Raw genomic sequence first — 23,317 nt, 5'->3', positions numbered from 1 at the left:
CATGGGAAATAATGACAGATTTGCTATTCAAGTTTCATAAATCATGAACACATAGGTGTGGAGCAGGTTTGTCCTGGCATCTAGTGGCATTGAGACTAGGAGCTGAGCACAAGAATATAGAGAGATAATGCCATCACTAATACTTCAGTGAAAAATGATAACAAGGATATTAAATGTTCATACACAATTGAAGTGGATGCAGTATGTGGTTTTAAAAGGAATAGACAGTCTGTGTCTTGATATTGTGTTGAAATACTAGTATCTAACAGTATGACTAGTAGTTGCAGTATTATGAAGTGATGAGTTGAAAGTATTGCTTTACTAATGTATCTTAAAGCACTAATTTCTCTATATTGGTACCAGTATATTTAATGTGCTGCAAGACAATCACAATTTAAATGATTGAACAAAATTATGTGTCATCTGTTGAGTTCATGATTTTTTGGGAACTGCATTCATGAAGCTACTTAAAGTCATAGAGATGTACAGCATGGAAACAGACCATTCGGTCCAACCCGTCCATGCCGACCAGATATCCCAACCCAATCTAGTCCCATCTGCCAGCACCCGGCCCATATCCCTCCAAACCTCTCCTATTCATTTACCCAAATAAATGTCTCTTAAATGTTGCAATTGTACCAGCCTCCATCACTTCCTCTGGCAGCTCATTCCATACACGTACCATTCTGTGTGTGAAAAGGTTGCTTTGTAGATCTCTTTTATACCTTAACCCCTCTCACTCTAAACCTATGTCCTCTAGTTCTGCACTCCCTGACTCTCGGGAAAAGACTTTGCCTATTTGCCCTATCCTTATAATTTTGTAAACCTCTATAAGTTCACCCCTCAGCCTCCGACGCTCCAGGGAAAACAGCCCCAGCCTGTTCATGCTCTCTCTATAGCTCAAATTCTCCAACCCTGGCAACATCCTTGTAAATCTTTTCTGAACCCTTTCAAGTTTCACAACATCCTTCCGATAGGAAGGAGACCAGAATTGCACACAATATTCCAACAGTGGCCTAACCAATGCCCTGTACAGCCGCAACATGACCTCCCAACTCCTGTACTCAATATTCTGACCAATAAAGGAAAGCATACTAAACTCCTCCTTCACTATCCTATCTACCTGCGACTCCACTTTCAAAGAGCTATGAACCTGCACCACAAGGTCTCTTTGTTCAGCAACAGTCCCGAGGACCTTACCATTAAGTGTATAAGTCCTGCTAAGATTTGCTTTCCCAAAATGCAGTACCTCGCATTTATCTGAATTAAACACTATCTGCCGCTTCTCGGCACATTGGCCCATCTGGTCAAGATCCTGTTGTTATCTGAGGTAACCCTCTTCGCTGTCCACTACACCTCCAATTTTGGTGTCATCTGCAAACTTCCTAATTGTACCTCTTATGCTCGCATTCACATCATTTATGTAAATGACAAAACGTAGAGGACCCAGCATCGATCCTTGTGGTACTCCACTGATCACAGGCCTCCAGTCTGAAAAACAACCCTCCACCACTACCGTCTGTCTTCTACCTTTGAGCCAGTTCTGTATCCAAATGGTTAGTTCTCCCTGTATTCCATGAGATCTAACCTTGCTAATCAGTCTCCCATGGGGAACCTTGTTGAACGCCTTACTGAAGTCCATATAGATCACATCTACCGCTCTGCCATCATCAATCCTCTTTGTTACTTCTCAAAAAACTCAATCAAGTTTGTGAGACATGATTTCCCACGCACAAAGCCATGTTGACGATCCCTAATTAGTCCTTGCCTTTCCAAATTCATGTACATCCTGTCCCTCAGGATTCCCTCCAACAACTAGCCCACCACCGACGTCAGGCTCACTGGTCTATAGTTCCCTGGCTTGACCTTACCAACCTTCTTCTGGCACCTCACCTGTGACTATTGGTGATGCAAATATCTCAGCAAGATGCCCAGCAATCACTTCTCTAGTTCCCACAGAGTTCTAGGGTACACCTGATCAGGTCCTGGGGATTTATCTACCTTTACCCGTTTCAAGACATCCAGCACTTCCTCCTCTGTAATATGGACATTTTGCAAGATGTCACCATCTATTTCCCTACAGTCTATATCTTCCATATCCTTTTCCACAGTAAATATTGATGCAAAATACTCATTTAGTATCTCCCCCATTTTCTGCATGCAGGCTGCCTTGCTGATCTTTGAGGGGCCCTATTCTCTCCCTGGTTACCCTTTTGTCTTTTAATATATTTGTAAAAACCTTTTGGATTCTCCTTAATTCGATTTGCCAAAGCTATCTCATGTCCCCTTTTTGACCTCCTGATTTCTCTCTTAAGTATACTTCCTTTATACTCTTCTTAGGATTCACTCGATCTATCTTGTCTATACCTTATGTATGCTTCCTTCTTTTTCTTAACCAAACCCTCAATTTCTTTAGTCATCCAGTATTCCCTATATCTACCAGCCTTCCCTTTCACCCTGACAGGAATACACTTTCTCTGGATTCTTGTTAGCTCATTTCTGAAGGCTTCCCATTTTCCAGCCGTCCCTTTACCTGCGAACATCTGCCCCCAATTGGCTTTCGAAAGTTCTTGCCTAATACTGTCAAAATTGGCCTTTCTCCAATTTAGAACTTCAACTTTTAGATCTGGTCTATCCTTTTCCATCATTATTTTAAATCTAATAGAATTATGGTCGCTGGCCCAAAAATGCTCCCCGCTGTCACCTCAGTCACTTGCCCTGCCTTATTTCCCAAGAGTAGGTCAAGTTCTGCACCTTCTCTAGTAGGTACATCCATATACGGAATCAGAAAATTGTCTTGTGCACTCTTAACAAATTCCTCTCCATCTAAACCCTTAACACTATGGCAGTCCCAGTCAATGTTTGGAAATCCCCTACCGTAACCACCCTATAATTTTTACAGATAGCTGAGATCTCCTTACAAGTTTGTTTCTCAATTTCCCTCTGACTATTAGGGGGTCTATAATACAATCCCAATAAGGTGATCATCCCTTTTTTATTTCTCAGTTCCACCCAAATAACTTCCCTGGACGTATTTCCAGGAATATCCTCCCTCAGCACAGCTGTAATGCTATCCCTTATCAAAAATTTAGGTGCAATCCGTCCTCCTTGTACAGGTCACTTCTACCCCAAAAGAGATTCCAATGATCCAAAACTGTGAGTCCTTCTCCCATATACCAGCTCCTCAACCATGCATTCATCTGCTCTATCCTCCTATTCCTGCCCTCACTAGCTCGTGGCACTGGGAGTAATCCAGATATTACTACTCTCGAGGACCTCCTTTTAAATGCCTAACTCTCTGTAATCTCCCTTCAGAATCTCAATCTTTTCCCTTCCTATGTCATTGGTTCCAATGTGGACAGTGACCTCTTGCTGGCCGCTCTTCCCCTGTGAGAACATTCTGCACCCTCTGAGACATCCTTGATCCTGGCACCAGGGAAGCAACACACCATTCTGCTTTTTCGCTGCTGGCCAGAGAAACGTCTGTCTGTACCGCGGACGAGAGAACCGCCTAACACAAATGATCTCTTGGAACCCAATGTACCCCTCATTGCATTAGAGCCAGTCTCAATACCAGAAACTTGGCTGTTTGTGCTATGTTCCCCTGAGAATCCATCACCCCCTACATTTTCCAAAACTGCATACCTGTTTGAAATAGGAATATCCACAAAAGACTCCTGCACTCGCTGCCTTCCTCTCTTACCTCTCCTGGAGTTAATCCATCTATGTGACTGTATCTGAGACTTTCTCCCCTTTCTATAACTGCCATCCATCACATACTGTTGCTGTTGCAATTTCCTCATTGCTCCTAACTGTCTGTCCAACCGATCCATTTGATCTGATAAGATTCACATCCAACAGCACTTATGGCAGACATAATCTGCAGTAACCCTTAAACTCTCTTTAAATTCCCACATCTGTCAAGAAGTACATGTCACTCTATTAAAGGCCATTTTTGCTCCTTCACAATCTACAGACCCAGAAATTAACACCGTGTTATTCCTTTACAAACACTGCCCCAGGTTAAATTAATAGTTATGGCTTATATTTTAAGTTTAATCAAGAGACATATCTCCAAAAACACACAATCAAGAAAGAACCCACTCTGCTCACTACTGCAGATTCTCTGTAGGCCACACTTAAAACAACGATTAACTTGTCTGATTCTGTGCTGTGAACTATTATTAACTCCGCTGTGTACCTTATTGAAAATGTATTTGTCAAGTATCTTGTTTTTGAAGATTATTCCTATGAAGTTTCATTTTTATTGAAGGGTTTTGTGGCTAGTATTTAAACCTTTGGGTGGCACGGTGGCTCGATGGTTAGCACTGCTGCCTCACAGTGCCAGGGACCCATGTTTGATTCCAGCCTCTAGTGACTGTGCAAATTCCACAGGCATTCGCCCTGCGTCTACGTGGGTTTCCTCTCGGTGTTCTGGCTTCCTCCCATAGTCCAAAGATGTGCAGGTTAGGTGAATTGCTGTTCTAAATTTGGCTATAGTGTTCAGGGATGCGTAGGCTAGGTGCATTAGTCAGCAGAAATGTAGAGTAGTAGGGTAAGACAATGGGTCTGGATGGGATACTCGGTGGGTCGGTGTGGACTTTTTGGGCCAAATAACCTGTTTCCACACTGTGAGGATTCTATGAATCATAATGTCTGAATGTCAGAAGTCGCCATTACAGAATGATGACTTAATCCTTAAGGTCAAGTTGTATCCTGACTCTTTGTAGCTCAAGAAGATCACAGCAATCCAAGTCTAATGGGTCTCTTGTACTGAAATCAACCCAGATACAGTAATACTAGTTGCTCTCAGTTATGCTGACATTTACAGACTGACATTGGAGACTCCTTGAACTCAAGAATATATGGGCTGCAAAGTCAACTGGATTTTGGTGGTGACTTAATTTAGTACACATATGGTCTAAGAATAACTATAGTAAATATGGGGTATTCTTTTTGCAGACTCAGCATTATTCCCATCTGTATGTGTGCACAATTCTGTTTATAAGTATTCTGCAATTTAAAAAAAAAAGGCTGGGTGTCAATGAATAACAAGTTTACATTAACAGCTTGGGCATCTAGGCATGATTTGGGTTGACTAGTAAAAGGAATGGCTACTGTTTAAGATCTTCAATATAATGGTGAACTGCAGTGAATTGAACCCTAGAAGATTTGGTAGAAACCTATCTATAAAGGATTAACACAGTTGATTTATTCACTAATGCTGTCATGTAACACCGGTGCCAAATGGTCTGCTTTTGCATTTGTTCCAATTGGAGCTTTATTCATGTTAGAGCATGGTTCCATACAGTTGCTGAATCTCCAATATGTTTTTAATGCTCAAGATTGATTAGATAATTGACTGGAAATGCTACAGCAATATTCTAGCTGAGCCTCATTTCCAACAAAAGCTACTAAGTAATGCTTAGGAATGTGAGACCAGGCTAAAATTTTATTCTCTTTGTCTCTTCCCATTCCTAGGTCATCTGAAGTTAATTGTCACACGTCTACTGCTTCATATTTCTAGTAACTGAGGTATAGCTAAAAGTGAACTTTTAATTAAAAGATAATCATGATCTATTGTAATGATCCAGAAAATTCATTGGGGAAAAAAAAAGTCTGACCAGTTATATTGACCTATTAGCACATTCAATAAGTGTTAATTTCTATTAATTACTATCATCATCCTTCATAAATTAAATGATTTTGCTTCAGGCCACACACTTAATTAAAACTTGATATTTTATGTAGATCAAGTAGTTTTAGTAATGGACATCAGTGTTGCACTGAGAAGAAAGTAGAACATCTAAGATTTACATTTGAGTGCTAGAAAAAGGCACGTTAGATGATTTAGATTTGAGTTTGCCCCAGTGCTGTCCTGCTATGAAATAGCTATTTTCTGGAATTGGTAATGTGAATATTTGTGTAAGGTATTGAAAGCTTGGAGGAACTTTTCACAGGCACTCCAGAAAGATAATGTGCAATGTTGTTTTTTTTGTCTTCTCTAAGTAAATAGTTGCATGTTGGTAATTCACCACCTTTTATATGTATTTTCACACATTTTATAAATGTTTGTTGTGGTTGTATTATTCTGTGTGTGTGCACTTGGACACACTTCAGATTTTTCTCACTCTCAACTGGAACTTATAAATTGTAAGACTGTGGTACTTTGTAATCTGAAATACACTCATCACAAAGGAGCAATTTGTTGGCATTAAATGTAGAAAAATTGATTGTAAAAAATTATTAACTAAGTGAGGAACAGTTTACTTGATCAAATTTGATTTGAAAATGTAGGAAAGTTGTAAAAAAATACACTGAACTGGTCTTTTTTCCAAAAATTGTTTATGTATGTGTGTGTGTAATCCTTTTCAGATAAAAGCGGATGATGAAAAGGTCAAGTCTTTCCGAGCTTCACTGTCCAAGTTGGGTGATGTGTATGTCAATGATGCTTTTGGAACAGCACACAGAGCTCACAGGTGAGTTGTTTTTATCACTTGGCCAAGAGAAGGATTCAGGTTGAATATGTTTCGAGTTGTAATTGGCATAGAAACCTAATATACTTTTATGCTGAAGTAGGAACGTGGCAAATGCTACAGTGCACTGTTAAAAAGCTTCAAGATGTTATGGATAGGTTAGTGGAATGGGCTAATGGGGGGATGTAATTTAATTGGTTAAGTATAAAGTAATACGGTTTGATAAACTGATTGGGAGCATGCATCCAATGGAAGAGTACTTGATAGTATGGATGATTATGAATAAGTAGAAACTCAAGTACATAATTACCTGTAAATGTTGATGAATAAATATATTTTTTAAAAAGCATTGAAATCTTATGTTGAAATACAAGAACAAAGCATCCATGGTGAATGTATATAACAAATTCCTAAGCCTGAAATTAGATTAAAATGACTTGCAGTACGTCAGAAAGATTTGTAAAATAACCAGAACCCAAGTAATGCTTTTGGTCTAAGTTCTTCACCAGTTGATAGACCCAAACTTAACCTGAAACCTTTGTAAATGAGATGACCAAATATTAATTTATTTGATTTATTCCTCTGATCAAGTACTATTTGTTTTTATATTTTTGTTAGCTCCATGGTTGGTGTAAATTTGTCAAAGAAAGCAGCTGGCTTCTTGATGAAGAAAGAGCTTGAGTATTTTGCCAAAGCTCTAGAAACCCCTGAAAGACCATTCCTTGCCATTCTGGGTGGGTAAGTGTCAAATCATTCAGTGTTTGTTTATTCACTCATGGGATGTGGGGATCTCTGGCTATGTCAGCATTTATTGCCCAGAGGGCTGTAGAGAGTCAGCGGCATCGTTGTGGGTCTAAAGTAACGTTTTGGCCAGACCAGATAAGGATGGCAGATTTCCTTATGATATGATCAGATGTTTTTCAACAATCGATAATGGTTTCGTGATCATCATTCAACCCTTACTTCCAGATTCTTTATTGAATTCAAATTCCATCATCTGCCACGGTGGGATTTGAACACAGGTTCTCAGGACATTAGCATCCAGTATGGTATTGCTTGCTTAGCTTTGCAAGAACTATTAGAACTATCCTGTTGCATGTGATTTTATGGCAAATACGTAATCCTGAAATAAAATTGACAAACTTTGTGTTAGGTTACACTAATCCGAGCCAGACTTCTACACTAATGATAAGGTCCTAAGGAGTATTGCTGAACAAAAAGACCTTGGAGTACAGGTTCATAGTTCCTTGAAAGTAGAGTCGGAGGTAGATAAGATAGTGATGAAGGCATTTGATATGCTTTCCTTTATTGGTCAGAGTATTGAGTATAGGAGTTGGGAGGTCTTGTTTTGGCTGTACCATGCAATCCTGGTCTCCTTGCTAACAGAAGGATGTTGTGAAACTTGAAAGGGTTCAGAAAAGAACCAGGTTTGGAGGGTTTCAGCTATAGGGAGAGGCTGAATAGGCTGGGGCTGTTTTCCCTGGAGCGTCAAAGGCTGAGGGATTACCTTATAGAGGTTTATCAAATCCTGAGAGGCATGGATAGGATAAAGAGACAAGGTTTTATTTCCTGAGGTGGAGGGCGGGGGGTCCAGAACTAGAGGGCATAGGTTTAGTGTGAGAGGGGTAAGATATAAAAGAGACCTAAGGAGCAACATTTTCAAAGAGGGTAGTGCATGTATGGAATTAGTTGCCAGAGGAAGTGGTCGAGGCTGGTGCAATTGCAACATTTAAAAGGCATCTGGATGGGTATATGAATAGGAAGGGTTTGGAGGGATATGGGGCGGGTACTGGCAGGTGGGACTAGATTAGGTTAGGATATCTGGTCGGCATGGACGAGTTGTACTGAAGGGTCTGTTTCTGTGCTGTACATCTCTATAACTCTCCAGGAGACAGAGATATTGCATGCTATAAGTCATCTTCAGGACAGAGTGAAGCACTAAAGATTGTTGGGATTTGGTTTGTCTGATAAAGTGACCAACTGTAGTGGGCTATTGTAGTTTGAATATCATTGCCATTTCATGCAATTGACATAAGTACTCTATAAGGAACCCCTATAACTTATAGACTACCTTTATTCAGATTCTGCAATGTTAATTCTGTAACACAATACTTTGAGTAAAGTATGGCTGAGATTAGAAAAATTATGTGTGGGAAGGAAATAATACAATGTAAAAACAGAAAGCTTGTATAAAAGAGACAAAAACAAACTGCAGAGCAGGAACTCAAAGTAGTCTCCAAGGAGTCTGGAAGAGCACAGCAAGCCAAGCAATATCAGGAGGTGGAGTTCTTCAGGAATTGTTTCAAATTTCCTACATAGGATAGTATTTTTGCACTAGCTTCATTTGCACCTGTATTAGAAGAAGAATAGTGTCTTTATCTGAGCAGTTGTTACAATAACTAGCTGAGAGGTTTGTTTTTAACAACCTCTTTCTTTGGCCAAACTGTAGTACCCCATAGTCACTGCAGCTGACGGAGTAACTTTAATTACTTCAGAAACTGAATTGTGCTCAATTATTGGACTCTTTAAAGGCTATCTTGTCTGTTTAGCATAATATTGAGAACAATAAAACTGCGTATGTTGAGAATTGAACTTGAGGTTGAGACGTCTTTAACAAAGCCTGCAAGTCAGTTTAAAGTGCGCTTTATAAAAAAAGGCCATAGTATTAAACTGTACATTCTTGATTCCAATCCATTAAATTTGCCCTGATGGAAGATTTTTTGTTAACAAGATATGAATCATTTGTGGGAGTTTGCTATTCCAGTCTCTTGATCTGCTCCATCATTCTTCTGTCAGCTGGTAATGATCAGTACTTGTTCAATTTGTACAGCAGTTTGATGAAAGACATGAAATTGTGTAGCCTTAAATGCTGCTTCTTCTGCTGTTCAGGGCTAAAGTTCAAGACAAGATTCAGCTCATCAGTAACTTGCTAGATAAGGTGAATGAAATGATTATCGGAGGTGGCATGGCCTTTACATTCCTGAAAGTCCTCAATAAGATGGAGGTATGTGCACTAACAGAATTGCATCATCATACTTCCCCTTTGCTAAGTTAATCAACAGATTTTATTTTCCTATTGCAATACAGAATTTCTGTTTAAAGCATTGCATAAGAAAACATTGTTGTAGCAATTATTACACCATTTTAAATTTTCAAATTATATTCCCTTGCCAGAATATTTGCTTTTTCTCTAGTAACATTAGAGATAGAGGTACAGCTCGGAACCAGATTCTTTGGTCTAACTCATCTACACCAACCGGATATCCTAAATTAATCTAGTCCCATTTGCCCACACTTGGCCCATATCCTTCTAAACCCTTTCTATTCATATACCCAAAGTGATGTCTTTTAAATGTTGTAATTATACCAGCCTCCTCCACTTCCTCTGGCAGCTCATTCCATACATGCACCGCCCTTTGTATGAAAAATTTGCCCCTCAGTTTTCTTTCAAATGTTTCCCTCTCGCCTTAAACTTATGCACTCTTGTTTCTGGACTCCCTCTCCCCAGAGAAAAGACCTTGCCTATTTCCTCTATCTATGACCCTCATGATTTTATAAACCTCTAAGGTCACCCCTAATCCTCTGATGCCTCATGAAAACACCCCTAGCCTATTCAGTCTCTCCCTATAGCTCAAGCCCTTAACCTTGGCAACATCCTTGTAAATCTTTTCTGAACCGTTTCAAGTTTCACAATATCCTTCCTATAGGAGGGAGACCAGAATCTCTCTCAATATTCTAAAAGTGGCCTAACCAACATCTTGTGCAGCTGCAATAGGAGCTCCCAATTCCTATACTCACTGCTCTGACCAACCTTTGAGCGTTTATACATTATATTTACTCCTTTCTTCAACTTGGTCCTTGCTGCTTCCATCACAATCTCAGTCTCTGAATTGTAGTTTTTTTCCCTGCCCTCTGGCTGAGACCCAGGATTGTACTGATACTCTTGAACACTAGAATATATGCATCCATGAGACATAGCATACACTAGACAGAATTTGCACTTTATCCTCTTTCATGTTCATGTGCAGGTTATTATCTTGGTTTTTTTTTTAGGGCATTTTCTTTTGTTGTTTTGCGTTTTACTGCCCTATTAATGTAATTGTCTCTACAATATTGATTGTCCAAAACCTGATCTGATTTGAGAGCAGGCACTATGGGGGAGTAGAAGGTTTATGTATGATATGAAATGCATTCCTTCTGTTCTTCTTTGCCATAAATGTAGGATGCACATATATACCAACATTTTCTGACTTTCCAGAGTTTTTTTCGTAAAGCAGTGGTTTTAAGTATAGTCCTGGTATTGCTGCATGAGTTAGGACTCTTGTTTTAAAAAAAAAAGGATGCTCAATAAAACAGTTGTTGTACTATGTCAATTCAACATTCTGTAGCTCTTTCTCAAGGATTTTCCCTCCTTCATTGATGCTCTGTAAAAACGAAAATGAAATAAGAAATCCTTTTATTCTGAGTTTGAGTCTCCCTAAGGAGGTTTCAGGCCAATTCACTTTCAACAATCTGTTCTGAATAATCTGCTCACATTTTGACTGCTGTAAGTAATTACATCACGACAACAAAGATGATCTACAAAATCCATCTAAATTCCCTCTGCCTACCCCTAACTGGCAGAGATAATAAGTCATAATTTTGAAATTGTGCCAAATATTCTGAGATCTTTGATTTAATTAATCGTGATAAACATCTCAAGGCCGCAGCTATAAGGGAACAGTGTACAATGCTTTCTGGATATTTATAAATATTACATAATTTTTACACTTTCAGATTGGTACTTCCCTCTACGATGAAGAAGGCTCTAAAATAGTCAACGATTTGATGGCTAAGGCTAAGAAGAACGGTGTGATCATCACACTGCCTGAAGATTTTGTGATCGCAGATAAATTTGATGAAAATGCCAATACTGGAGCAGCCACAGTGGCTGCAGGAATTCCAGCAAATTGGATGGTAAGTTAGTGAGATGGTTTAATTTTAACACTTTTTTTTTAGTTTTAATAATGTGTTTTATGTCCTGTAACTTTCAAAGTATCTGAGTCAAAAGGTTTCTTTTTGAAATCTAATCCCTATTATCATGGAAAGTTAGCAGCTAACTTGCCAAGACCAGTCTTAGAAATCGCAAATTTAGTAAGTAAACAAATCTGATCAACTTTAGTTATGTTGGTTAAGACTTTCATGCTAATTGAGACAAGCCATGTGAAGGGGATGGAATATTTTGCTATTTCAAGTGCCCCACCCCATAATAGAGACAGTTGCAGAAGAAAAATACTCTTCTCCATCTTCAAACAGGCCTTTGTTCTAAAAGTATTCATTCTGTACTGGTGACATGTTCGTTTCCTGTATTGGTTCATCATTATTGTGTCATAGAGTCCTATAGCACCGAGACAGGCCCTTCGGTCCAAATTGGTCCGTGCTGACAAAAAAAACTGCAACAGTGCAATGGCCAGGAAATGAACCCAGGTCAACTGGCAGCTATACTCACCACTATAACCCCATTATAGTCTCTTACTGGATATTGACTCCAAATTAAAAGCCATTTTGTAATGTGAATCTGTATCCAATAAGAACTGGCTTGAAAACACTTAAGTTCACTTCATGTCTGACAACTGCATATAACAGAAAAACACAATTTTGACTCATCAGCCTTTTTACCATATGAAATCAAATCTCTTGTGAGTTAACATGTACTGCTCTAAGAAACAAATTAGTGTTTTGTAAATATCAAGATTTGTGTGGAGCAACTTGAATGTTCTAAATATTTCACCTTTAACTAGTTCATATCTGCTACATTTGGTTGTACTCTTTCTTACTATTCTGTATAACAATGACCTTAAGGTATTAAACACCTGTATCAATATCTTATCATTTGTTAGAAATGTCAAATTTTATTTCCCCAAATCAGATTTTGATGTATGTTTAATTGTTTTTATCCTCAAGGGTCTTGATTGTGGTCCTGAGAGTGTTAAGAAGTTTGTTGCTGCTGTGGGCAGGGCCAAGCTGATTGTGTGGAATGGTCCTGTTGGTGTTTTTGAGTGGGACAAGTTTGCCAATGGCACCAAGGCAGTTATGGACAAGGTTGTGGAAGTTACCCAGAAAGGCTGTATCACTATTATTGGTAAGTATGGAGTGACACTTAGAAAATTCCTTTTTTCAGATGAGAAAAGCCCTGCCAGTTTGTAGTGTTCATGGGTTAAGGTGGGCTATATTGTTAATAGCAGAACTTGGTGTTGAGGTTTTCATGTAATCCAGTTTCACATTTTTTGTAATTAGAACATAGAACAGTACAGCACAGAACAAGCCCTTCAGCCCACGATGTTGTGCCGACCACTGATACTCATGCATGCACCCTCAAATTTCTGTGACCATATGGGTGTCCAGTAGTCTCTTAAATGTCCCCAATGACCTTGCTTCCACAACTGCTGTTGGCAACGCATTCCATGCTCTCTCAACTCTCTGTGTAAAGAACCCACCTCTGACATCCCTTCTATATTTCCTCCAACCAGCTTAAAACTATGACCCCTCGTATTAGTCATTTCTGCCCTGGGAAATAGTCTCTGGCTATCGACTCTATCTATGCCTCTCATTATCTTGTATACCTCAATTAGGTCCCCTCTCCTCCTCCTTTTCTCCAATGAAAAAAGTCCAAGCTCAGTCAACCTCTCTTCATAAAATAAGCCCTCCAGTCCAGGCAGTATCTTGGTAAACCTCATCTGAATCCTCTCCAAAGCATCCACACCTTTCCTATAATAGGGCGACCAGAACTGGATGCAGTATTTCAAGTACGGTCTAACCAAAGTGTTATAGAGCTGCAACAAGATCTCGAGACTCTTAAACTCGATCCCCCTGTTAATGAAAGCCAAAAATATAACTTTTTGTTGAAGCTGGACTTGTTAATTCCCTATGAAGTGTAAGTTTAGGGTTACTCTGAAAAAGCTTCTTAAACATTTGCACTGATTTATATAAAGTATTCTCCTTTAGATGTGGCTCATGGTTTAATGAGTACAAAAATGACTTTGAGGTTGGTCATGAAAATCAACTTGGGTACAAAATGTATTTCAATTTCCCTTCCCTTTTGGAGAGTGTGAGAGAAGCTTTACAATGAAAAGTATCTTTTTTTTTAATAGCACCATTGGATGAGGGCATTGCTGGCCAAGCCAGCATTTATTGCCCATCTGTAATTGCCCAAAGGGCAATTAAGAGTCGACCACATTGCTGTGGATATGGAGTCAAATGTACACCAGACTAGGTAAGGATGGTAGTTTCCTTCCGAAAGAACGTTAGTGAACAAGATGGGTTTGTCTGACAATTGAAAATGGATTCATGGTCATTATTAGACTCTAAATGCCAGATTTTTAAAATTGATTTTTCAAATCCTTTGTCTGCCATTGCAGGATTCAAACCCACGTCCCTAGAACATTATCTGGGTCTCTGCATTAACAATTCAGTGATAATACCACGAGGTGATCTCCTCTCCTGCCTTGCCATTGAAAGCTATGGGGACTATGTTATGTGGTCCAGGTCCTAACATTTGCAAGCTATAAATGCAGTTGCACTGCTCTTGTCCTCACTTAACATCCACATATTTGCCTTCCACAGTGGTAATAGGTAACAATTAGCTTTGAAAATAATTTTTATTATTCTTTACTTCCCAAAAACCAAATGTCTAAGGCCGGCGATACACAAACATAAACATGGCCACAGTACCAGAGACACTCACAGTGACTAATTCCTCCTTCCCAGCTCCCAAAGCGATCTAAACACATCCAACACCGTCCCCCAACCTTGTCCAATACTGCCTCCTGCCTGGCCCCATCCCTAACCCCATCCAGCACTGCCCCCGCTCCTTCCTTGGGGCAGCCAGACTTGACACCAACAATAAGACTGCTGCTGAAACTGCCTTTGTGGGGTAAGTCTCCAAATAGCGTGCGCACAGATACAGCCATACACACAACTTTTAACTACAACGTTTTGACACGTTCCACGTTTGCCCTGTACAGGACAATGTTGGAGAGATTATCTGGGGATGGGGTTTAGGGTACACCCCTCCGTAGAATTCCAGGGAAAGTGTGGGGGGAGAGAGAGAGGGTGGGAGGTCAGTCATTTGGAGACTGTGCCTGTTTAATCACTAAACAAAAGACGCGATGACTGTTGGAAACACATCTTTGATGCAATGTTTCTATCGGGACCTCAAGATCTCCTTCGGATAATCTGATTTTCGGATAATTGGTATTCAGATAATCGAGGTTCCTCTGTAACTGTCACCACAATAATTTATTATTGAGGTAGGACATAATTTCTATAAGTGAAGCTGTTTTTCTTTAAAGTTATAAATATACCATGCCAGAGTCAATTGAATACTAAATGTAAGACTACTTTTTCCATATTTACCTCTGTACAACAAATTATTATAATTGGGCTGTAGCCAAAGTTCTATCAATAGCAAATGCTCCCTTCCAACCTGGCATCTCCTGTCACAAAGCTAGCCCCCTTTTTTTTCTAAAAGCTGTTCTTTGGCTCAAAGAGATTCTCTGTCCTTGATTTTTGTCAGAGGGCTAATAAACCGGGCCGGGCTCCGATCAGTCTGGTTTGTTACAGAGATTAAAATGATTTTGAAGCCTTTTGTTTATACGAAAACAGATGAGAATTAAGGCCTAAGTGGTCATGTTTTAGAAGTGACCTGTGTAAAGAAAGGGGAGTGGTCAGCTCTCTGAGCTGAGCAGTTTTAGTTCAGTCTTGAACTGGTTGTAAGTTCAACAGGGAGCTCTGTGGAAACTCATTCTCTCTTTTCTGCCCTTCAACTTCAACCTGTAAGCCTGTGTTCTATTTATAGTGGTTTTTAAAGGGAGTTTGTTTATTGGGACTGTTGTGTATATTCGGAACAGCACGATTAAGTCTACTTGGATAGGCTGAGTTCTTTGTTCTTTGTGTTTCATTGTGTAATTTTGTGAATAAAGGATTGTCTATTTTAAAATCTAGCTAACTTTAATCTGGGTAATTTTCACTGTACGCTTACTGAAACAAATTGCAAAGTTATGGTTTGTGCTGCCTGCTTAAGAATGTTTTGAGTGGTCTGCCTAGTCCATAACACTCCTTTCACAGCCTCAAACCCTCTTGTCATCCCTTGTTTCTCACCACCTTGACATGAGAACCCAGCATTTCCCTTGTCTTTGGGTAAATACTGTACATGTTTTAATAACTTTTATGCTGGAAAAACAAAGTTACTAGATGTACATATTTCAATCACAGTAAGCACAGAAGACATAGGAGCAGATTCAGGCAATTTTTGCCCATTGAGTCTGCTCCATCATTCAGTTAGATCATGGCTGGTCTGATAATCTTTGAGGCTCATATATTTTTAATGCCCATACTGATTAAAAATGTGTCTCAGCCATGAATATCTTTGATGACCCAGCTCTCTGTGGTAAAGAATATCACTAATCCACTACCCTCCTAGAAGAAATATTTCCACATCACTTTCCTAAATGGCTGACACTTTGTTCTGACCTTATGCCCTCTGGTCCCAGACTGTAAGGGGAAATGACCATTCTACATCTACTTGTAAACCCCCTAAGAATCTTATGTTTCAATAAGGTCTCCTCACATTCCTCTAAACACTAATGAGTACAGTTCCAACCTTCTCCATTCATCCTCATAAGAAAATCACTCCATACCTGGGAATAACCTAGAGAACTTTCTCTGGACTGCTTCCAGTACCAGTATATCTTTCCTTAGATAAAGGGGTCTAAACCTTTTTTGCAATATTCTAGGTGTGGTCTGACTAATTCCTTGTGTAGTTATAGGATGACTTCATGTTTATTCTCTAATCACCCCAAGACATTCTATGCTTGTGTGAGGAACAAGAGGAGGGCCGATCAGGGATAGTGGAGGGAACTTGTGCCTGGAGTCGGAGGAGGTTGGGGAGGTCCTTATTGAATACTTTACTTCAGTGAGAGGGACTTTGTCATTTGTGAGGACAGGGTGAAACAGGTTGATATTAAGGAGGATGTGCTGGAAATTTTGAAAACATGAAGATAGGTAAGTTGCCTGGCCCAGATGGGATATACCCAAGGTTACTACAGGAAGTGAGGGAAGGGATTGCTGCATCTTTGGCGATGATCTTTGTGTCCCCACTGTCCACTGGAGTAGTACCAGATGATTGGCACATGGCAAATGTTATTCCCTTGTTCAAGAAAGGGAATAGGAATAACCCTGGAAATTCTTGCGTCGGTGGTGAGCAAATTATTGGAGAGGATTCTGAGAGACAGGATATATTTTGGAGAAGCATAGCCTGATTAGAGATTAGTCAGCATGGCTTTTTTGTGGGGCACATCATGCCTCACAAGCCTTATTGAATTCTTTGAGGATGTGACAAAACACACTGAAGGTATAGCAATGGATGTGGTGTATGTGGATTTTAGCAAGGCGTTTGATAAGGTTCCCCATGGTAGGGTCATTCAGAAAGTAAGGAGGCATGGGATACAGAGAAAATTGGCTGTCTGGATAGAGAACTGGCTGGCCCTTGGAAGCAGGTGGTAGCAGATGGAAAATATTTAGCCTGGAGCTCGGTGACCAATGGTATTCCCCTGGGATCTGTTTTGGGACCTCTGCTCTTTGTAATTTTTATAAATGACTTGGATGAGGAAGCGGAAAGGTGGGTTGCCGATGACCTGAAGATTGGTGAAGTTGTGGATAGTGTGGAAGGCTGTTGTAGGGTGCAGTGAGATGTTTAAAGAATGCAGAGCTGGGTTGAGAAGTGGCAGATGGAGTTCAATCTGGAAAAGTGTGAAGTGATTGATTTTTGAAAGGTTGAATTTGAATGCAGATTACAGGGTTAAAGGTAGGATTCTTGGCAGTGTGGATGAACAGTGCAATCTTTGGGTCCATGTCCATAGATGCCTCAAGTTGCCACCCCGGTTGATAGGGTTGTTAAGAGAGCATATGCTGTGTTGGCTTTCATGAACAGGGGAATTGAGTTTAAGAGCCATGGGGTAATGCTACAGTTCTGTAAGGCCCTGGTTAGACCACACTTGGAATATTGTGTCCAGTTCTGGTTGCCTCATTTTAGGAACAATGTGGAAACTTTAGAGAGGGTGCAGAGGAGATTTACCAGGATGCTGCTTGGACTGGAGGGCATGTCTTATGAAGAAAGGTTGAAGGAGCTCGGGTTTTTCTCATTGGTGAAAAGGATGAGAGGTGATTTGATAGGGGTGTAGAAGATGATGAGAGGCATAGAGAGAGTGGATAGCCAGAGACTTTTTCCCAGGGTGGAAGTGGCTATCATGAGGGGGCATAATTTTAAGGTGATTGGAAGAAGGTTTAGGGGACATGTCAGAGGTTGGTTCTTTATACAGAGTGGTTGGTGCGTGGAATGCACTGCCAGCAGTGGTGGTAGTGTAAGATAGATTAGGGACATTAAAGCGACTTTTGGATAGATAGACTCATGGGTGATAGTAGAATGAAGGGTATGTAAGTTAGTTTGATCTTAGAGTAGATTAAAATGTCGGCTCAACATGGAGGGCCAGTCCATTTGCATTTCTTCTTACCTGCTGAGCTTGGTTACCAGTATTTTATGTTTCTTGAATAAGGACTCCGAAATCTCTGTACTGTAGCTTTTTGCAGTCTTTCTCCACTTAAATAGTATTCAGCTTCTTTATTCTTCCAGGAAAAATGCATGATCTCATTTTCCCATATTATATTCCATTTACCAAGTTTTTGCCCTTTCATTCAACCCTTTAATTCTGTTCCAGCCTCATCACATGCCTTCCCACCTTCTTTTGTCATTTGGAGATAGTATATTTATCAAAGTCATTATTGTGACCCAGCAGTGATCATGTGGCACCACACTAGTGTTGTTGTCCTTAAAATGTCTCCTTTATTCTAACTCTGTTGTCTATTAGTTAACCAGTTTTCTATCTATGGTAATATACAACCTTCAACACCATGGGCTCGTATCTTATTAATTAGCCAAATGTGTGGTACCCTATCAAATGCCTTCTGGAAAATCACATAAATTGCATCCACTGCTTCCCCTTTATCTATTGCTTGTTATCACTTGAAAGAATTCAAATAAGTATGTCAGGCATGATTTCTCCTTTGTGAAGTCATGCTGACTCTATTTGATTTTTATTATGCGTTTTAAATATTTTGTTTACAACCTTTAAAATAGAACATTTTCCCAATACACACTTGTTACATTGGCATTTTTTTCAATCTTCCAGCACTTTTTCAGAATTTTAAGGGTTCGTTGTTATAGATCATTTGCTTGATTATCATTTGGTTTCTAAAACTTCCCAAATAAGGTTGTAAGTTTGCTCGCTGAGCTGGAAGGTTTTTCGGATGTTTCATCACCATGCTAGGTAACATCAATTCACGGAAGGCTCACTGATGCAGGTGTTACATCCTGGTTTTCATTTTTGTCTTGGTCTCTTAAGGTGTGTGATATCATTTCCGGTTCTTTTTCTAAGAGGTTGGTAAATGGGGTCCAAATCAATTACGTGTATTGATAGAGTTCTAGTTTGAGTGCTAGGTCTCCAGGAATTCCCTTATGTGTCTGTTTAGTCTGTCCTCGGATGGATGTTACCTAGCATGGTGACGAAACCTCTGAAAACAAACCTTTTAGCTCAGCAAACAAACGTACAACATGAACGTCAAATCTACTCAAAAATTGCAAACACTTGCCAAATAGAGTCATAGAGATGTACAGTACGGAAACTGACCTTTCGGCCCAACTTGTCCATGCCGACCAGGTATCCCAATCCAATCTAGTCCCATCTCCCAGCATCCGGCCTATATCCCTCCAAACCCTTCCTGTTTATATACCCCTACAGATTTAAACGTTGCAACTGTACTAGCCTCTACCACTTCCTCTGGCAGCTCATTCCATACACTCACCACTCTGTGTGAAAATGTTGCACATTTGGTCTCATATCTTTCACCCTCTCACCCTAAACCTATGCCCTCTAGTTCTGGATTCCCCCACCTCTGGGAAAAGACTTTGTCTATTTACCCTATTCATGCCCCTCATGATTTTATAAACCTCAATAAGGTCACCCCTCAGCCTCTGACACTCCAGGGAAAACAGCCTTAGCTTATTCAACTTCTCCCTAGAGCTCAAATCCCCCAACCCTGGAAAACATCCTTGTAAATCTTTTCTGAACCCTTTTGAGTTTCACAATATCGTTCTGATAGGAAGGAGACCAGAATTGCACGCAATGTTCCAACAGTGGCCTAACCAATGTCCTGTACAACCGCAACATGACTTCCCAACTCCTGTATTCAATACTCTGACCAATGAAGGAAAGCATACCAAACGCTGCCTTCACTATCCTATCTACCTGCGACTCTACTTTCAAGGAGCTATGAACCTGCACTCCAAAGTCTCTTTGTTCAGTAACACACCCTAGGACCTTACTATTAAGTGTATAAGTCCTACTAAGATTTGTTTTCCTAAAATGCAGCACTTTGCAACCTCTGGTTTACTCTTCATCTTTACTCTATTGCATGTTGCTTTCAATTTGATGCTGGCCTTCACTTCCTTGGTTACCATGGTCAGCTTATCCCTTTCTTAGAATCTTTCTTCCTCACTGGGATATACCTTTGTTTTGAGTCATTTAAATATTTTCTTCAACATCTGTCATTGTTCATCAGCTATTTGTTTTCTGTTACACTCTTGCCCAGTTGACTCCCCCAACTCTGCCTTCATTTCTTTCTAATGACCCTTGTTTAAATTTAGTAAGGTTGTTTCTGACCCATTTCTCACTCAAACTGAATGCTAAATTCTACCACGTTATGGTTACATTATCAGAGGACCTTTTTTACTTTGACATTGCTTATAAAAACCTTCCTTATTACACTAACAGATCCAAAATAACCTGATACCTGGTTAGAACCATAACCTATTGTTTTCGGCAACTTCCCTGAATACACTCTATGAATTCTTCCTTGTGACTCCCTCTGCCAATTTGGTTTTTATCGATCTACATGAAGCTTCAAGTCATTGATATATTGGCTTTTCAATATCTTTTGACTTATTCTGTCCTACAGTATAGCTGCTGTTAAGGGACCGATAGACAGTTTTCACCAGTATCATCTTTCTATTGTTATTTCATGTCTCCACTTATTTGGATTTTACATTTTCCAATCCAAGATCCATTTCTTGCAATTGTACTTATTCTGTCCCATACTAACAAAGCTACCCCATTATTCTTTCCTTCCTAAATAAAATCAGTACTGGAGAATCTCAACAGGTCTAACAGAGAGTCTGAAGAAGAGCCGTACTGATCTTAAAATTTTAACTCTTTTTAACTACTTTTTTAAAATCATGTTTTAGGTGGTGGCGATACAGCCACTTGCTGTGCCAAGTGGAACACTGAAGACAAAGTCAGCCATGTTAGCACTGGAGGTGGAGCCAGTTTAGAACTGCTTGAAGGTGAGCTTCAGATTTTGGGGTCTTCTACTTTCATTCGGTGTAATCATTAAGAACTGAGAAAATGTTATTTTGTTTAATGTTCAGTGAAGGAACCTAAGCATAAATGCTGGTTCATGCAATAGTGGGACTGATGTATGAGGAGAGGTTCTCAGTTAGGATTATATTTGCTGGGGTTTGGAAGAATGAGTGGGTGATCTCATTTTTAAAAAAAAACTACCAAATTCCAACAGATAGGCTGGATACAGGAAGGGTGTTCCCTACAGGAAGGAATCCATTCCAAGGATACAGGGTAAACTTTTAGGATTGAGATGAGGAAAAATGTCTTCACCCGGTGAGTGGTGAGCCTGTGGAATTCTGTCACAAAGTGATTGATGCCAAAACATTGAGTGTTTCAAGGAGGGGTTGGAAATAGCACTTTGGGTTAAAGGTGTCAAAGGATATGTGGGCAAAGCAAGAACAGGCTATAGAGTTGGATGACCAGCCATGACCATAACTGCATGGTAGAGCAGCTTGAAGGGCTGAATGGCCTACTCTTCTTTTCTATGTTTGTGTTTCATAGGTTTTATTGTGTGGTTATAGTTGGTTAACTTTTTCCTTTAAACTCAGCCTCACGTTATTCACAAGGTTAAATTGGGACAAATAGACATATGAACATTTGTTCATTAAATTACAGCCAAATATTCCAGTACTCCCATGCTCGTTACTGAGCTCTCCTCTGTCAGGTAAGATCTTGCATTGGTTGATACATGAGCAGCCCAGTGAGACTTATTGACTTTTCTGCTATTTTCATGGCTTCTGCTCAGTGCCACATAAACAAATCTTGCAAGGCTCACACTTCCTGTCACATAAAGAAATAAAATGCATTTTTGTTTGCTCGTCCTTGCAATTAAAACTCTCAGGTCTCTGAACTCGATCCTTTTCTTGAAATTTTTGTGAGAATTGTGCAATGGGCTTTTGAAACACAAGCTTTACTAAGCCAAATATCAACACTATTATCAGCATCGGTGTTGAAAGCTTTAAATCTGTTGCAGTTTTGAAAATTTTAATCCATATTAGGTATGTAAAAAGATTCTGTTCATAAATTACGTTTGAATAGTTCTGCAAAACTGAGACATGTGAGGAAGAGCTAAGCCTTCCGTTAACATTCTTTTCCAAGAAATGGAAGATAGTGCTACAGATGACAAAAGGTTGTAAAATATGCTGCTGGCAACCTACCTGACACACTTTCTCATGCAAGCCCCATCCTATTTTGTTTTCTGTTTCTAGGTAAAGTTCTCCCAGGAGTAGATGCTCTCAGCAACATCTAAGGACGAGACAACAAGTTGGGTTCCCTTGCACACATGCCTCAAGGATTTCACTCTTATGCTTTAGAATATTCAAAAAGTAATTGTTTCAATAATGTAGATCATTGTAAATGATGAAAATTAGCTTGTTGCTGTCTTGTTTTATGTATATATAATGTAGTCCTAAAGTAATTTGTTCAGTTTTGTCCAATTTTTATGTAATCAATTGTCCACTTATAATGTTGAAATGGCTTTACAAGCAATTATTGTCTTTCATGGACTGTAGAGCACTGATGCACCAAAGTAAGTTTACAATTCTGTTTTCACTGGAAATGGACTGTAATGACTGCTGAATAAATAAATGTGCATATGTCCTGGCTTTTTATTGAGAAATGGTGATCAGGTGGATTGGAATTTAAGGTTCTGAATTAGGGGGAAAAGACCATATAATAAGAGAAAATCTGGACAAAATGAATTGGGAGCAGATACTTGAGGGAAAGTTCACATCAGAGCAGTGAAAATCATTCTAAAGGGTAATAATGGGTATGCAGGCCAACATTCCTATAAAAGCGAAGGATGAGATCGCCAAGTGCAGACAATTCTGAATGTCAGGAAATGTATAGGATTGATTGGGAAAGCAAAGGAAGTTTATGGTACATACTGAGGCTTCCAAACAGTGGATGCACTGGAGGAATATGGAAAGTGCAGGATGTTATTTAAAAAAGAAAATAGGAGAATGTAGAATGGACATGAAGAATCACTGGCGGGTAACATTAAGGATAATTCAAAGGTATTTTATAAGTATATTGGGGTAAGAGAATAACCAGAGAGAGAACAATCCTCTGCCACTTTAGTCCTGAAAATCAGTGTGTGGAGCTGAAATTCACAGCGGAGGCTTTACATGAGTGCTTTGTATCTATATTCACTGTAGAGAAGGATGATGCAGGTGTGTACTTCGGGGAAGGGGACTATAATAAATTTGAACAAATTAGCAGAGTCGGAGGAAACATTAGTGGTTTCAGCAGGCTTGAAAATCGATAAATACTAAGGCCCAGATGAGATCTATCCCAGGCTTCTATGTGGGGCAAAGGGTGAGGTTGCCGAGCCTTTTTTTAAAATCCTCT

General features: G+C 39.6%; 1 protein-coding gene across 1 annotated transcript in view; it reads left to right on the top strand.

The window, feature by feature from the left end:
* pgk1 (phosphoglycerate kinase 1) overlaps window positions 1-22,563 on the top strand; it is a 35,327-nt gene extending 12,764 nt beyond the window's left edge. The window contains exons 5-11 of the mRNA XM_043704942.2: window positions 6,376-6,479; window positions 7,095-7,214; window positions 9,366-9,480; window positions 11,253-11,432; window positions 12,420-12,597; window positions 20,812-20,910; window positions 22,177-22,563. Of these exons, the coding sequence (XP_043560877.1) occupies window positions 6,376-6,479; window positions 7,095-7,214; window positions 9,366-9,480; window positions 11,253-11,432; window positions 12,420-12,597; window positions 20,812-20,910; window positions 22,177-22,217 (837 nt within the window). The 3' untranslated portion in view covers window positions 22,218-22,563. The remainder of the gene's footprint in view (window positions 1-6,375; window positions 6,480-7,094; window positions 7,215-9,365; window positions 9,481-11,252; window positions 11,433-12,419; window positions 12,598-20,811; window positions 20,911-22,176) is intronic.
* The last annotated feature ends 754 nt before the right edge of the window (window positions 22,564-23,317 follow it).

This window comes from Chiloscyllium plagiosum, unplaced genomic scaffold (assembly GCF_037043375.1).
Source record: "Chiloscyllium plagiosum isolate Xiang-an unplaced genomic scaffold, Cpla_swu_hap1 HiC_scaffold_11, whole genome shotgun sequence".
Classification (NCBI taxonomy): domain Eukaryota; kingdom Metazoa; phylum Chordata; class Chondrichthyes; order Orectolobiformes; family Hemiscylliidae; genus Chiloscyllium; species Chiloscyllium plagiosum.
Note: the sequence above shows the minus strand (reverse complement) of the source record. Positions and strands in the feature narration are given on the sequence as shown.